At 38.0% G+C, this 14,721-nt stretch overlaps 1 protein-coding gene across 1 annotated transcript; it reads right to left on the reverse strand.

Annotated features, from left to right (window-relative positions):
- Nucleotides 1-609: 609 nt before the first annotated feature.
- dtr (defective transmitter release) lies at nucleotides 610-14,202 on the reverse strand. Its single transcript, XM_034981163.2, has 17 exons — nucleotides 11,974-14,202; nucleotides 10,800-10,999; nucleotides 9,922-10,201; nucleotides 9,278-9,391; nucleotides 8,418-8,595; nucleotides 7,143-7,281; nucleotides 6,183-6,348; nucleotides 5,527-5,659; nucleotides 5,239-5,330; nucleotides 4,672-5,151; nucleotides 4,192-4,382; nucleotides 3,724-3,880; nucleotides 3,320-3,436; nucleotides 2,862-3,155; nucleotides 2,603-2,746; nucleotides 2,092-2,291; nucleotides 610-1,404 (listed from the first exon to the last, which is right to left on the reverse strand). Exons 1-17 carry the CDS (start codon nucleotides 14,198-14,200, stop codon nucleotides 631-633), a joined length of 5,886 nt encoding a protein of 1,961 aa, XP_034837054.1. The 5' UTR covers nucleotides 14,201-14,202; the 3' UTR covers nucleotides 610-630.
- Between the last annotated feature and the right edge of the window lie 519 nt (nucleotides 14,203-14,721).

The following is a 14,721-nucleotide window of genomic DNA, read 5'->3' on the forward strand; positions in this document are numbered from 1 at the left end:
TCTCAAGAAACTCACAATAAATGTAAACGAAAAAGATGCATATATCAAAAGTTGCTCTCTGACTGTTCGCACTGCCGGCGAGCAACTTTTGATATAATATGCATCTCTTTCGTTTACTCGAAAATCGCCGATAGTTAATAGTTCTCTCGTCGGCGGTCGGACCACTGCCTTATTAATCTACGCCGAAACACCGAAAAACGCACTAAAAGATGAGGGACTTTTGTCCTCCGCGGACAATAGTCGCTCGTCTGCGCAAGCCCTTATTAGTAAGACTTAAAATGAAGAACAGGAAAACAAATTTAAATGAAATTGAAACAAAACAAACTTAATTAAATTTGACAAAAATAATAACCATTAATCTGGTATTTTGCAGACTACACATCCTTAAATAATAAAATTATTATTACTATTATAATATTATGCATGTTATTATATGAATAAATTGCTATAGCTAAATTTGTGTGCCTTGCTAAATAACCCTAAAAATAAAAAAAAATGCCAAATCTATTAAAATAACAAAAATAATACAATCATTGTTGTTTAAATTACTATTGGCAAAACCGTAGGTACTAGTAAAACTACAATCCAATGCATACTTCCATTTGCATCTAAAGTTTCACAATTTCTAATCTATGCATCCTTATTAATGCCTAGTGCCAATTTCATTTCTAAAGTGTAATTCGTTTCGACACGTTTGTAATCCTTTTCAGCTCCAGTATTCATTGCATCTATATCATCGACACAATCTTCAAATATTTCATCGTCAGCTGAAATATTTGCGCGAACATCAATCGTTTTAGGACTTGATCCGGTTTCTTTAATTTTTTCATCAGATTCTTTGCTTATTTTAAGTTCTTCATCATGTTCATCTTTCGTTATTTTATTTATGTCATTAGATCTAACTTTATTATCTGTTAGATCATTGGTAACTTTATTTTCGTCATTGGGTCTATCTGTTACAACACTATCTTCGTCATCAGATTCTTTGCTTATATTTTTACGTCTACGCCGTTCGTCTTTTGTTTCTTTATCTATGCTACTTGATTCATCATTAGTATCTATTAGATCTTTAGTTACTTTATTTCCGTCTTTGGATATATCTTTAGCAACATTATCTTTATCACCAGATTCTTTTGTTGTTTTATCATTATTAATTTTATCAATAACTTTGTCGGTAACATTATATTTGTTGCAAATGCCCGAATCATTCGCTTCTGCGCCAACCGGTCTTTCTTTGCCATCATCTTCTGTCAAAGTGTCTTCTGAAGCTGAACTTTCATGACTTGTTACCAAGGTATCTTCGTCCTCATCTGAGTCTTCTGGTGAAGGGATGAAATTTTCGTACATTTCCATCCTCCATCTTTGTTCAACGTGTGCTTCTAGTATTTGAGATACTTCTGGTAACTAAACGGCAAATATCACACTGTTTAAATATTGCGACTAGGTATACAATATAAATTACTGACTAGTAAGTTAGGTAGGTGTATGATAACATATTGCATGCTAATAAGCAGAATTTGGCTGTACCTTTTCGTTTTTGTAACATCTCTACTGTTTACCCAGATTCGCATTTCGCAATAAAGAAATTTGTATTTTAGATATAATTACCTACAGATGTGTTTAAAATTTTAGATTTATCGCCAACGAAGAATCTGTGTACGCTTTGGCCTCTGAGAGATCCAGGGTTTGATTCCCGACTAGGTAAATTTGGAAATAATTCAATTCTAGATCGACTCAAGTCTCGTCTGTTGTGAGACTTCGACCGCGGCTAGTTACCTCTCTACTGTAACGTACGTTGAAGCGGTTTAAAATTCTGCAATAATCTACTTAAGGAAAAGCTGACTGACTGATCTATCATGCCAAATTTCAGCCCGATCGGTCCAGTAGTTTGAGCTGTGCGTTGACAGATCAAGCAGTCACCTTTTCCTTTTATGTATTTAGATAAGCATCTGCTAAGAAAGGATTTTTTTCAACCCCTAAGGGATTAAAATAGCGGTTTGAAATTTGTGTAGTCGACGCGGACAAAGTCGTGGCATAACCTAGTAATTAATAAACTACTACGGGACCCTAAAAATCTAATTCAATACTCACAGTACATTCATGGTCAAGTTCATCAGAAATCTGTTCAATAATAGCGTTAGTCTGGTTATCCACTCGACTCGCATGTGACGTCACCACATCTATCTGTCTGTATAGCTCTTGTTCTTCGTACTTGAGCGTTTTATTCAATATTTCTGTGGCCACGGAATCTTCTATACGTGCGTTTTCATCCATATTTGAATAGTTGACACCTGTATAAAAAAGGAATCGTTTTGGTCCTGCCTTGCAACACTCCAAATAATAAAAGTGGTTTTTAGTTTGGGACTGAGCTTTTATATTTATAGCTTACTTTAAGTCCGAACTTTCTTTCTTTCTTTCTCTCTTTACATCGTATTTCTCACTGTTGAGAATGTATGTTTTTCTGCTCAGTTGTTAAACTGATCTCGACGAAATTTGGCACAAAGATAGCTCACATCTTGGAAATGGAAGGGCATTTTTATCAGAATTTAAACAAAATCGCGGGCCTCAAATATGATGCTATGAGGCTTTTATGATATTTTACCTTGCGAAGGGAATCTTTCATCATCGTATGAGTTGATCGTGTCAATAATACATCTTTTTGCATCGGAACGTTCCACGTGACTCATTCGCACGTTAGATGATGAACTACACATATTATTGTATTGAGAAGCTAGTTCTTCGTTTACTGAAATTTAGAAATTGGGTGGCAATGAAATTTCTGGGAATTTGATAGAGCCTAAAGTACTAAGTACATCCAACCATGATAATATCTTCAATTGCTTAGGATCTGAGTAACTTACCTTCCTTAACATTTGATCGAATATCAGAACATTTAATATCATGTTCTACTTCATAACGTTCACTTTGGCTTCCTGATATTCCTTCGTAACTTTTGTGTTCCTTTTCATAAGTTTGATCTTTTCTTCCTGAAGTTTCTTTATCATTAGTAGGTTTTATATCAATCTTTGATTTGACTGTACGTGGTCTGGTTTTGGTTTGTTTTGTTGATTGTTTCGTAGATTCTAGCTTGACATCAGAGCTGCTTGTGTCAGTATCGCTTGAAATGTTTATAGAATCCGTATCCGGTGACGATGCTATTAAGGAAATTGTCTTTATTACTAAATATTTCGTCCTTCTACGTAAGCCTTCTTATTTATTTTCTACCATTGTACCTACCTACAGAACTATCACCTACCTACGACAATACGACACTTCACTTTCTTTTCTTTATATTATTTACGAGTTTTTGCATACTTACTGGTAGACTCTATCTTCTCCTCTCCGATCTCGTACTCCATTTCAGTTGGCGTCTGCTGATCGACGTACTGCAACAACACTGCTCCCGGCACGTGAGTTAGTTTCACTTTATTTTCATCTGAAACATTGAGAAGCCCAACAAAATGCTAAGAAACTCGTCGAAGATCTTGCTGACTGAATTTCGACAGGGTGGTCAAATTCAATAGAGACTAGCCTAATTACGGAGAAGATAGAAATAGAAAGATTTTATTAAAATAAACTATTACAAGTGCTTTTGAATCGTCAAGGGAATATACCACTGCACTGGTTCGGAACCACTCAGGAAAATGAGTGGAAGAGACCTATGTCCAGCAATAGACAGCTATCGGTTGATCATGAATCATGATGATGAGAGTAACATCTTACCAGGTGTGTCCCACGCAGTGAGCTGGCTTAGTGCTGCTCGATCAAAGGCATTGTCAGTGTTGTAAGTGGTCACATAGTGTTTCTCCGTCAGCGCATGCGCCTGCTCGGGTTCTTGTGCCTTGTGGTACGCTTCCATCGTCTTGCGGTCGTACAGTTTCTACAAGTAGGAGTATATTTTGTAGTATCAAACTCAAAATGGTTTCTGTCTCTATCATTTGTATGGGAGTACGTCACAGAGAGAGTGCTATAGTTACTAACTTCTTTCTGCGGATAGGGAAACTTTGGCGGCCATTATTTCTACGTTAGTTTTATTTTTGACTCTTAGAACCTACCTAGGTAGTTTTCATTTTCAGGAGCTATAGACACTATTGTTATGTTAGAATTTAGGGCGTCATTTTTGTAAATGAATGTGACACACACACAGACTGGACGAAACTATAAAGATTCCTTGTTTTACTAAAAGAATACCATCGGATCAATTGCAGGTTCTCCTCTAGCGACCCTGGCTTCCTTTTCCAACTCCTTCCTCTCCAGCTCAGCGAAGATCTCCAGGTCCTCAGCACTGGGCTGCAGCTCCGGATCCTCTACATCATAAATGGCTCTGGACTTCATGCGGTTCCTCGAGTTTACGAACTCTCCGTCGCCGCCGCCTTGCGTTGCTGTTGTTGATAAACTCGATTAATCAATCAATCAGCCATTTTACGGGTAAGTCCTGTGGGAACACTACGTTACATTGTTACTATAATAAAACAGGCACGCGAGCCAGAGCTCCAGTCTCTGTTGCGCCGACCCCAAGTGTACACGTCTTGTTTAAGTCAGTAAGTACCTAAATAAATAGTGTTTTCAAGTAGTGAGCAGTTGTCATTCCGAACCAGTGGTAATTGACGATTCAAAAGCACTTGTAAAAAAGTTTAATTGAATAAAAAATATTTTTATTTTATTACTTACAACTTTGATGAAGTCGTCCAGTTGATTGTGAACTAGTACTCGGTATGGCTTGTACTTGATTACCTTGTTTAGCGTCAGCTTTAGTAGAACCTGTACCTGCCTTTTCTTCTTTTGTATTATTTTTCTCCGTTTCATTATTATCTTTAGGCTCATTGGTCTCTTTTATATGTATAACTTTTAGTTTTCTATTACGTCTGTCACTAACATTTGACTGTTCTGTATTTGTCTCTTTAAGTATGTGATTGGTTTCTTTTTCAAAAGCAAGTTTTTTGTTCAAGTCTATAATAAGGTTCCCGTCTTCAATAATGCCTTTATTGATGTCATTGTCTTTATTTTCTTCGACAATACGATCATTTAATAGAGATTTATTAGTATATTCCTCGAGTATTTCAATAAGTGGTTTTCTTTTAGCTTCTTGTGATGTCAAAGATTCGGTATTTCGTTCTGATACTATAGCATCATCATGTTTATTATCGTGTTCTGTAAGATTAAATAAGTTAATAATAAATTGGTAATAAGACTAATAGTTTAATTACCTACTTATTACATTTATTTCATGACACTCACCTTCTAAAACTTTAGACATATTATTTTTATCTGTATGGGGTTCTTGTTTAAATAGTAAATCATTGATTGCATTCAAATCTGAAATACAATTTCTGGAGAAAAAATATTAAGATATTATTAAGAAAACTTCATTCTAGATTATCGAATTTCAAACTTAGCAAAGTTTTATTTAAACTCTACGCATGTGTATAAACCTCCTCCTTCTTGTTTCAGGACACTACCTTTTTGTCTTCCAATTTAGTTTTTCCGTTATCTATTACAGAATTATTAGAACCAGTTATAACTTACTTGTCTCCAGGAACAGTCGACCCTGCCATAAAGCCAGCCCACTGGTCTTCAACCGGCTGTTCCTCTTCTAGCTCCTGAATCAATCGTTTGCCTCTGTCCACTTGTGACCATTCTACTTTCATTGTTTCTCCATCTATAGCATGTTTATTTTGTCTTAAGTAGTTGGATTTTGTATGCAAAGATTTCATTCATAAGCAACCACAAACATATATTTTTTTAAGGTTTGAAAGAGAGGTTTGAAAGGTTTGAAGGATGTATGAAAATAAAGCTTTCATGTACACAATCCACGGGGAGAAGCTAGTATAGCGTTCTCTGTTGCGTAATCCCATACAAATGACAAAGCCAAAAATCTTAGTGGGCGTTAACCATTTTGAGGCACCAACCATTCACAAACCAAACTATGTTTTTGAATTGAATTTCGAGGCACCAACCAACCAACCATTTTGAGGCACCAACCATTCACAAACCAAACTATGTTTTTGAATTGAATTTCGAATGTTCTTTAAAAACATTTCTGTTATTGGTTGGTAACTCAAAATGGTGAACGCCCACTGAGATTTTCGGCTCTGTCATTTGTATGGGATTACGTGACAAACAGAGCGTTATAATAACATAATATTTCCATGGATAAAGTAGGTATACTTAACTACACTCACCTTCGTCTTTTCCATTAGTGTCACTCTCACTGGAGCTGTCACTGGTGGTGTCATCGGCTTCGGATCCTGACAGCATGACTTCTGATACACCTTCTTTAGTTCTGACTAATTCTGTTGCACTACCTTCGTTGCTTCCAGGTTCTTCAGTCTTATCATCATCTTCTTCCTGTGTCAAAATTTAAAACAAATTAAAAAGTGATTTTTGTCAATGCTGTGAGATAAAATATAAAATATTGAATTCACGATTCACGATTTTTTAAATTATTGATCAAAATATTTATTTTTTATTTACTAATCAAATAATAAACTAAAAGTTGTCGTATACGGTATAATACGAGAAGTATGGTTATGCCAACACATGGCGGGCGCGGGCCGTGCCACGTACCACGTATAAATAAAAAAAATCGGCCAAGTGCGAGTCAGGCTCGCGCAACGAGGCTTCCGTACTGCAGTCGTATTTTTTCGACATTTTGCATGAAAATTCAAAAACTATGATGCATAAAAATAAATAAAATCTGTTTTAGAATGCACAAGTGAAGACCTTTCATATGACTTGATATAGTTATCTTCGAAAATTAATTATTAGTTCATGACTACAATTTAATTTTTTTTGAGTGATGTATAGGGGGCGTCCATAAGTTAAAAAAATTGCGTGATATTTGCCGAGACCCCCCTCTCTCCAACGTAAGATTAGATGAAACTTGACTCGACCTCCTCCACCCCTTAAACACCTCACGTAATTTATGGACGCCCCCTAACCACAAATTCACGGTTTTCAGATTTTTCCCCGAATGTCTGCTATAAGACCTACCTACCTACCAAATTTCATGATTCTGGGTCAACGGGAAGTAATTACCCTATAGGTTTCTTGACAGACCGACTACAAAGTGATCCTATAAGGGTTCCGATTTTCCTCTTGAGGTACGGAACCCTAAAAACCACATGGTAATGATTGAAGACCTTCATGACGACAGCAGGGAGGCCCAGTGTCTCCCTCTCCTCTCGCTCACGAGCTTCCCTCTTGGCGCGGTTCTCATCTCTCATGTTGATGAGGTAGCGGACGCTCTGCATCACCTTCTCCTGGTCTCTCTCTATCCAACTGTTGAAAGTAACATCAAAAAATATTTCTGACTAGATGATGCCCGCGACTTCGTCCGCGTGGATTTAGGTTTTTTTAATTGATTTTCCGGGATAAAAAGTAGAAAAATATAAAAAAAATATATCGGCGGAAACTAGTCGGGCTAACGTCGACTAAACACGTGAGTAAAGCCGGGTGTGAGATATGTATAATATAAAATCTTATAACTTTGTATAAGCTTACGATATATTGCAAATAAAAAATCTGATTGACGCAAGAGGTAAACGAACGTTGCGTAATTAGCCCACTAGTCGTAGATGGGGCATTGACCCGAGTTTTGCACGCTATACATTGAAACGGGTTTGAAAATTACTAAATCACTAAAACTACAAAATGAGGCAAATGGTTATTGGTATTGGATTGTGTTTAGGTAGTAAGTATAACAATAACGCTAAGTTTTTGCTAGCGTTCTGGTTACACCCTGGTTATGTAAAAGGCAGTACAGCACGCGGCCAAAAGTGATGAACATCGATCTTTAGAAGGAGACAGCAAATTTGTAAAGCACCGTCTCGGTCGTTGAGACCGACAAAGCGTCATATGGGTATGAGTGACAGAGACAGACGCTCTACAAAAATGTATGAATGTAATTTTTAAAATCGGATGTTCATCACTTTTGGCCGCGACTTTAGTAGGATACGAGTTACGACAAATAAAATGGCCTTTTTCTTCGGCTCTTAGGTGGATACAACCCACCACCTCCCATGGCCCCACCAACCTCGCGGTTATATGGGCCGAAATGCGGGAGGGCGCCTATTCGGTACTTGCTCGTTGGCTCTTTCCCGCGGCGCCTTCTTGACTCCCTACAAATTCTTTCTTTCCTGTCCTTGTCCCTAATTGGTCTTTCTCCCCTTTCTGGGGCAGACGTACACAACACGCAGATCCCCGCGTGCCCCGCGGTCCGGATCCTTCCTCAAGCACCCACTGGTCCACGATCACGGTCCGAGCTGTTCCGCCTCTTGTGCCAGTGATGCGCGAACTCCCGTAGCTTGCCGAAGTTTTCCGCCGAAGCAACGAGGCCCTGGTAGTAGACTGGATCCTCTTCCTCGCGAACAGTCCCGCCCTAGGTGGATAGAAGAGAGTATGAGGGTATATAGTACCGGCGTCTTTCAGCAATTTCCTCGTGCACGCCTCCTCTTTGCCACGCCTCTGCGCAGGCGCGGTCCCGCGGGAACACGGGCCGGTTGTCGAGGTTCAGCAGCTCCTTGAGCCGCAGCGTCAGCGTCTTGCGGTACGCCGGGATGTTGCGCACCACCGGGTTGCCAGTTAACACCAGAACTACGGGGGAAAATCCGTGGGGTGATTACGACGTATCTCGCGACAGGCTTGCGACAGGTGTAAATCTCGCGATCATTGCTGTCAAACGTCACACGTAGCAGCGGCTAGAGAGAGACAGCAATAGCCACAAAGCAAAATAAGAAGCAGCAGAGAGACAGCAAAGGAACTGTCGCATTGCTACTGCTCTCGCGTTGCTGTCACTACTGCAACGTTTTACGTAATCACCCCGCCGTTATCACTGAATCATCATGAACCATCGCCATCGCCGGTTCACTACAGAGCACGGGTCTCCTCTCAGAGTGAGTAGGGTTTTGGCGGAAGTCTACCGCGCTGGGCATGTGCGGATTGGTAGACTTCACACACCTTTGAGAACATTATGGAGAACTCTCAGGTATGCAGGTTTCCTCACGATGTTTTCCTTCACCGTTAAAACAAGTGATATTTAATTACTTAAAACGCACATGACTTCCGAAAAGTTATAGTTTAGGTCAGGGATCGAACCGAACTGAATATTAAAAAGAAAAGATGCAGATACTCTAAATTACGTTTAGAGAAAGACAAGAGAATCGGCGCCAATGTAGAAACAACGTCTTTGAGAAAATTAAAAGAAAGTTTTTTAAGAAAATCTGCTGTTTACCTATAGAGAAATAGTACTTACCTACCTAAGGTTGCGTACAGGTACCTTTAAGAACGGCCATATCAGCTAACACGTTGACGATTAGAGGATCCTCCAGACGATTGTACGACAGATCCACAACCGACAGGTTCCTGCAGTGTCTGAGGTGTTCCAAGTCGTCTGTTAAGTAAAAGATCAACTAGTAAAATCTGATTATATTGAGCATAGTAGCCCTCCTTTCTCACAGGGAATTCACTATCTATGTACTTATCAAATCAAATGGTTTATTCAAAATAGGTAACTAATAAATTACACTGTTTGACAGTCGGTTGTTGCATTTGTAAGAATTAAGATGATATAGTGGTGATAATTAATACGTACCTACTTAACACTAAAGCTATGAGGGTTCCAAACGCACCCAGGTCTGAGAAGAGCCCACAACAAACTCAGACGGGTATTAAAAACATTAAGTACCTATAATTTTTTTTTTTAAAGAACATTATATGCTTACGATAGACGTTGGGGTCCCAAGGTGCTGGAATGGCGACATTGCTACGGAAGATGTGTTAGAAGACCCCCCACTAGGTGGACGGACGACATCAGACGAGTCGTAGGGAGCCGCTGGATTCAGGCGGCGCGTGCAGAAGTCCCTACAAGAGACCTATGTCCAGCAGTGGACGTCTATCGGTTGATGATGATGATATGCTTACCAACGCTTGACAACATATTATGAGCCATACTCAACGTATGCAAGTCAGGTACTGCATCCAAATTCTCAATCTTGGTCACGAAGTTATGATCCAAGTTCAAAGTATCCAACTTTGGGCACCCCTCCAAGTTCTCAATCTTCCTAAGCACGTTGTAATGGAGGTACAGGCATTTCAGTTCCGATAGAGTATCAAGCCCTTCGATTCTTTGTATTCCATTGTTTTCCAGGAATATGCATTTGAGACCAGTGTATTCTTCTAAGTTCTCGATTTTTGAAAATCCCTGAAATATATTAGAATATTTCTTTACCCGCGACTTCATCCGCGTGGATTTAGATTTTTAAAAATCCCGTGGGAACTCTGATTTTCCGGGATAAAAAGTAACCCCCGGGACGTAAGCTAACTCTGTACTAAATTTCATCAAAATCGGTTAAACTGTTGGGGCGTGAAAAGATAGCAGACAGACACACTTTCGCATTTATAATATTAGTATGGATTCCATTTTTGTCTGATGACAAGTTCCCGTTTAATTGTGATCTAACATGATGATGATGACGATCGCCACCGACAAACCACGTAGGATACCAAAGTATAGACAGCTATAGCTATAATATAGGTAGAAAAGGAAAAGGTGACTGACTGACTGACTGACTGATCCATCAACGCACACCTCAAACTACTGGACGGATCGGGCTGAAATTTGGCATGCAGATAGCTATTATGACGTAGACTTCCGCTAAGAATTACATCACAATCCAATACCTACCCATAACCATTTACCTCATTTTGTAGTTTTAGTATTTTTAAAACCCGCAATGTATAGCGTGCAAAACTAGGGTCAATGACCCGCCTACGACGTATACAAAGTTCAAGTTACGTACTTTAAAATGCAAATACAAAATGTCGTTCAAATATGGCGTGGAATACAACTTGTGCTGCTTGCAATGGTTCTTTATGAACTGCTTCGTCATTCGCGGACCTCGATTTATTTCTTCCAACTCCTTCTCTATTTTAATCTGGAACTCCCTTTGCTTCTGCTTCTCTGCTTCTGCTTTTCTTTTTTCATCTTCATCTTTTTCAGCTGAGTAATTTAATAAAATATCATGCATTTAATTGAAAAAGAGCAAGATACGTTCTGCTAGAAACTTAAATACCACGAAAGAAGATAACTTGGCGAAAAATTGAGGGGCGAGACATGTCAAGCCTGGTCGTTATACTAGGACTGTGGACTAGGACAGAGGCGGATTAAATGTCGAGAGCGCCGTAGGTAAGCATCTCATAGGCGCCCCTCTAGCTGCTAGCAGCCATATTAAAAAACTACTAGCTTCGAAAGAACGATAAATCGTGTATAGCCCGCGACATGTTGAGATGGCAATTGGGGTATGTGGGTGTGTGGGCGTTTCCTCCTCGACTGCCATCTCGACCTGTCACTATAATGGCAAAGCTGGTAGTTGGTGATTATACTGTGAACGAGTGAAGACTTCACACTGTGCTATAAAAATAGGCGGTCACTCCAAGATTTTGCATAGAAACCCAACTCTACATGATCGCACGCGACCCTTCGTAATCTCGCGCCCCTAGGCACGCGCCTAGTTTGCTTTAGCGATAACCCGCCACTGGCTGTGGAGTATCAACATTTCTGACGAATGTTTGTACTGTAACATCTTCCGTGTACCTACTACCTAATTTAAGCTTTTGAAAAGTACCTACCTATGAGTGACAAAAATGGTGACAAACAAAGAAATGTTTTTGTAGTACATATCATGAAGACGTGCTTTTATTCTAAGGCTGAGGAGCAATTCAAAGAAGTAGCTGTTCAGGTTTAGAATCTCCTCATTCTTTTTGAACCTGTTTTTAAGGAACAAGTACTGAATTCAGATGGTAAATGCTCGATAAACTCGTAGCAACTAGTAATCAAATACTTACGTTTGGACTGGCAAAAAAAAACATTTTAAAACTAACTATGAACTAAGTAACCTACAATAGAGTATGCTCTATAGTAACTATGATCTATGTTATTTTTGACATCAATAGATAATAATTGTATCAATTCACCTTTAACCTCCAGCGGTGGAATGCAAGACATTTCAAATTTATCTTTATTTTCTTCCAACAATTGGTTATTGTCAACATAGTCACCTTTGGCTTTTTTATCGTTTTCAATAAAAGGTAATTCCCGTATCTTAGAAGTTGTTAGTGGTTTCTTCTTATTTTCTTCACGTCTTAATAAATTATTCGCTAAGCGTAACACCTCTTTGTTATCCTTCATTTTATCTTTAATATCGTATAACAGATTATCTATTCTCTTGCCCCTATCTAGTTCTTGTTGCTTGAAGTCAGCTACTTTCTTGTTTGTATCACCTTTGCTTAGGATATCTATATCCCATAATTCTTTACGACCACCTGTACCTTCTTTCACTGATTGTGTATAATTGGTGTCACAAGCTTTTTCAGAATCACCATCTTGATTATTGACACTTATATTTGACTCGGTTTTTAATTTATCGTTATTTAGATTTGTTGCTTTAGGATGAAGGATTTCTTGAGATTTTTGTAACATGGCATCTACTTCTTTGATAAAATCTTGACACTCTTTGTTTCTCACTTCATAGTTTGCTTTACTTTGATTAATCCTATTTTCGTGACATTTTATTTCGTCATTCAGGTTTGAGATAGCGTTATGTATGCCATCTATATCTAGAAGAGAAACACTTTCTTTTTCGTTGTCATTAGGTTTTATATTTCGGTGAATATCAGTATGTAATTCTTCTAATTGAGAAGCTTCAATTTCTTTTACTCGTTTCCTGACACCCCCTTCTTCCATTGTTTTTTGATAAGCTTCTCCTTCTTCCTTCATTTTTTGATAAGCAATATTAGACTTTCTAGAGTTTTCTAAAGTTGCATTGACATCATTGAGTAACTCGTTCATGCTATTCAATTTGTTTGTTATATCCTCTTTAATAAATGTTTTTAAACTTTCAGCGCCCTCTACAATATTTCGTGCAAGAGCTTTCATTTCTTTAAACTCAAGCTCATTATTTTCTATATTATCACTGTTTTTTGATTCAAATATCGTTTGCAACGTATTATGTAATGTCGTTTCCATCTTTTCATCAAATTTCATTTTATTATTTTGTTGAATTAATTTCATATCTTGAAGTTTGCTATCCAGCAACTCGTCCTCATCGGCCGATTCAAATACATCAGATATATTGCTATCATTAGGATTAAATTTACTCTCATCATTGTTTGTTAAAATAAGATCGATTTCTTGTAAAGCTTTTTCTGTGTCCTTGAGCTTTACTTCAAAACTGTTTGAACAAACTTCTTCATCTGCAAAGTATTTGTCTTCATTATTACTTTCTATTTCTTCTTCTTTGGCATCTTTCCTGAGCTCTAGAGCCACTGGATTAGATTTTAAAGATATATTCAAAACTTCATTAATTGCATAACTTTCTTTAATTTCTTCGAAAAAAGTATTTTGTCTTCTACCTTTAATCTCACATGACGACGCTTCCTTTAATATTGGATGTTCTTCCAATTTCAACTTGCTGGGTTTATCTTTATTGTTGTTTGTACTGTCCGGTTCTTCATAACTATCCGCTAACTGTCGCAGCATTTCCTTCGTCTCTTGGAATCTCGTTTCATAAGATTTATTAGTGTATTTTGTCACAGCTTTATCTATTTTTTCAAATTCTTCATCGTCACTTTCTTCATCGTTTTTTTCTTCTTCTTTAGTTAGTTTTATATCTCCTAGATTACTTTTATCTTTATAATCAACAGCAGCATTCATCAAAACTTGCATATTTCTATATTTGATCCTTTTTGTTTTTTCAATATCACCTTCTGCTGACTCTAGTTCTGCTTTCATATCACCGTAGTCTAAAATCTTTATTTCGTTCAATGGTACTACAATATCTTTGTTATTAGCTTCTGAGTTAATCACAATCTGTATTTCTTTAGCTTTTTCTTCAAGTATAGGGTTGTCTTTAAGCATCTCTTTGATTTTAGCTGTGGTCAAAGGTTCACTGTGATCGCCTACTTTTGTGAATGGTTGCCCTGTCATTACTTCATATTCAGATTTGACAGGTCCAGGTGCAGATGCAGCTATATAAGGCCTATCTTTCTCCACTTCTCCATCAGTGAGTGGTTTAAGCTCGTTTTCTATTACCTTATCTATCACATTCGGAGGAAAATTGCCATCCGCAAAGAATAGTTTGAGTTCAGCTCGCTTACGCTCTATAAAAGCAGGACGACTCTCTGGGACATTGGTTCCTTCCATTTTTCTTAACTTTGTCAATTATTTAGGGCTTCAAACATGCTTAAAATAATTTATTTGACAAATAAATAAATGTTGACGTCGCTATAGTTACGATGCTCATGTCTCGATCCCATTTATTTTGCTCTTATTTAGTTGAATCAATATTCAAATATGGAAACTGAAATTACCGACCAGTTGCCGACCCTACCCTACCGACAAAGTTTTTACTTATTTTATTTTACCTATGAACATGGTAAACATAAAATCATCACATGCAATATTTGCATTTTGTGCGTTTGAAAGTTTGATATCGCTACGGCACGCTATGGTTTAATCCATGTTTACTGGTAATGACAAGGTCCTGGGTTCGATTCCTGGGTCGTGCCAAAAATAGTTAGGTACCACCTATATCTGTTGGATTTTTCTGTTAAGAAATTTTAAATGTGTATAGAATATAGATGCGTAAGCGCTGTGGTCTTGTTAGTGGGAGGTCCCGGGTTCGATTCCCGGCAGGGGTTTGGAAATTTATAATTTCATTTCTG

The sequence above is a fragment of the Maniola hyperantus genome, chromosome 24 (assembly GCF_902806685.2).
Source record: "Maniola hyperantus chromosome 24, iAphHyp1.2, whole genome shotgun sequence".
Classification (NCBI taxonomy): domain Eukaryota; kingdom Metazoa; phylum Arthropoda; class Insecta; order Lepidoptera; family Nymphalidae; genus Maniola; species Maniola hyperantus.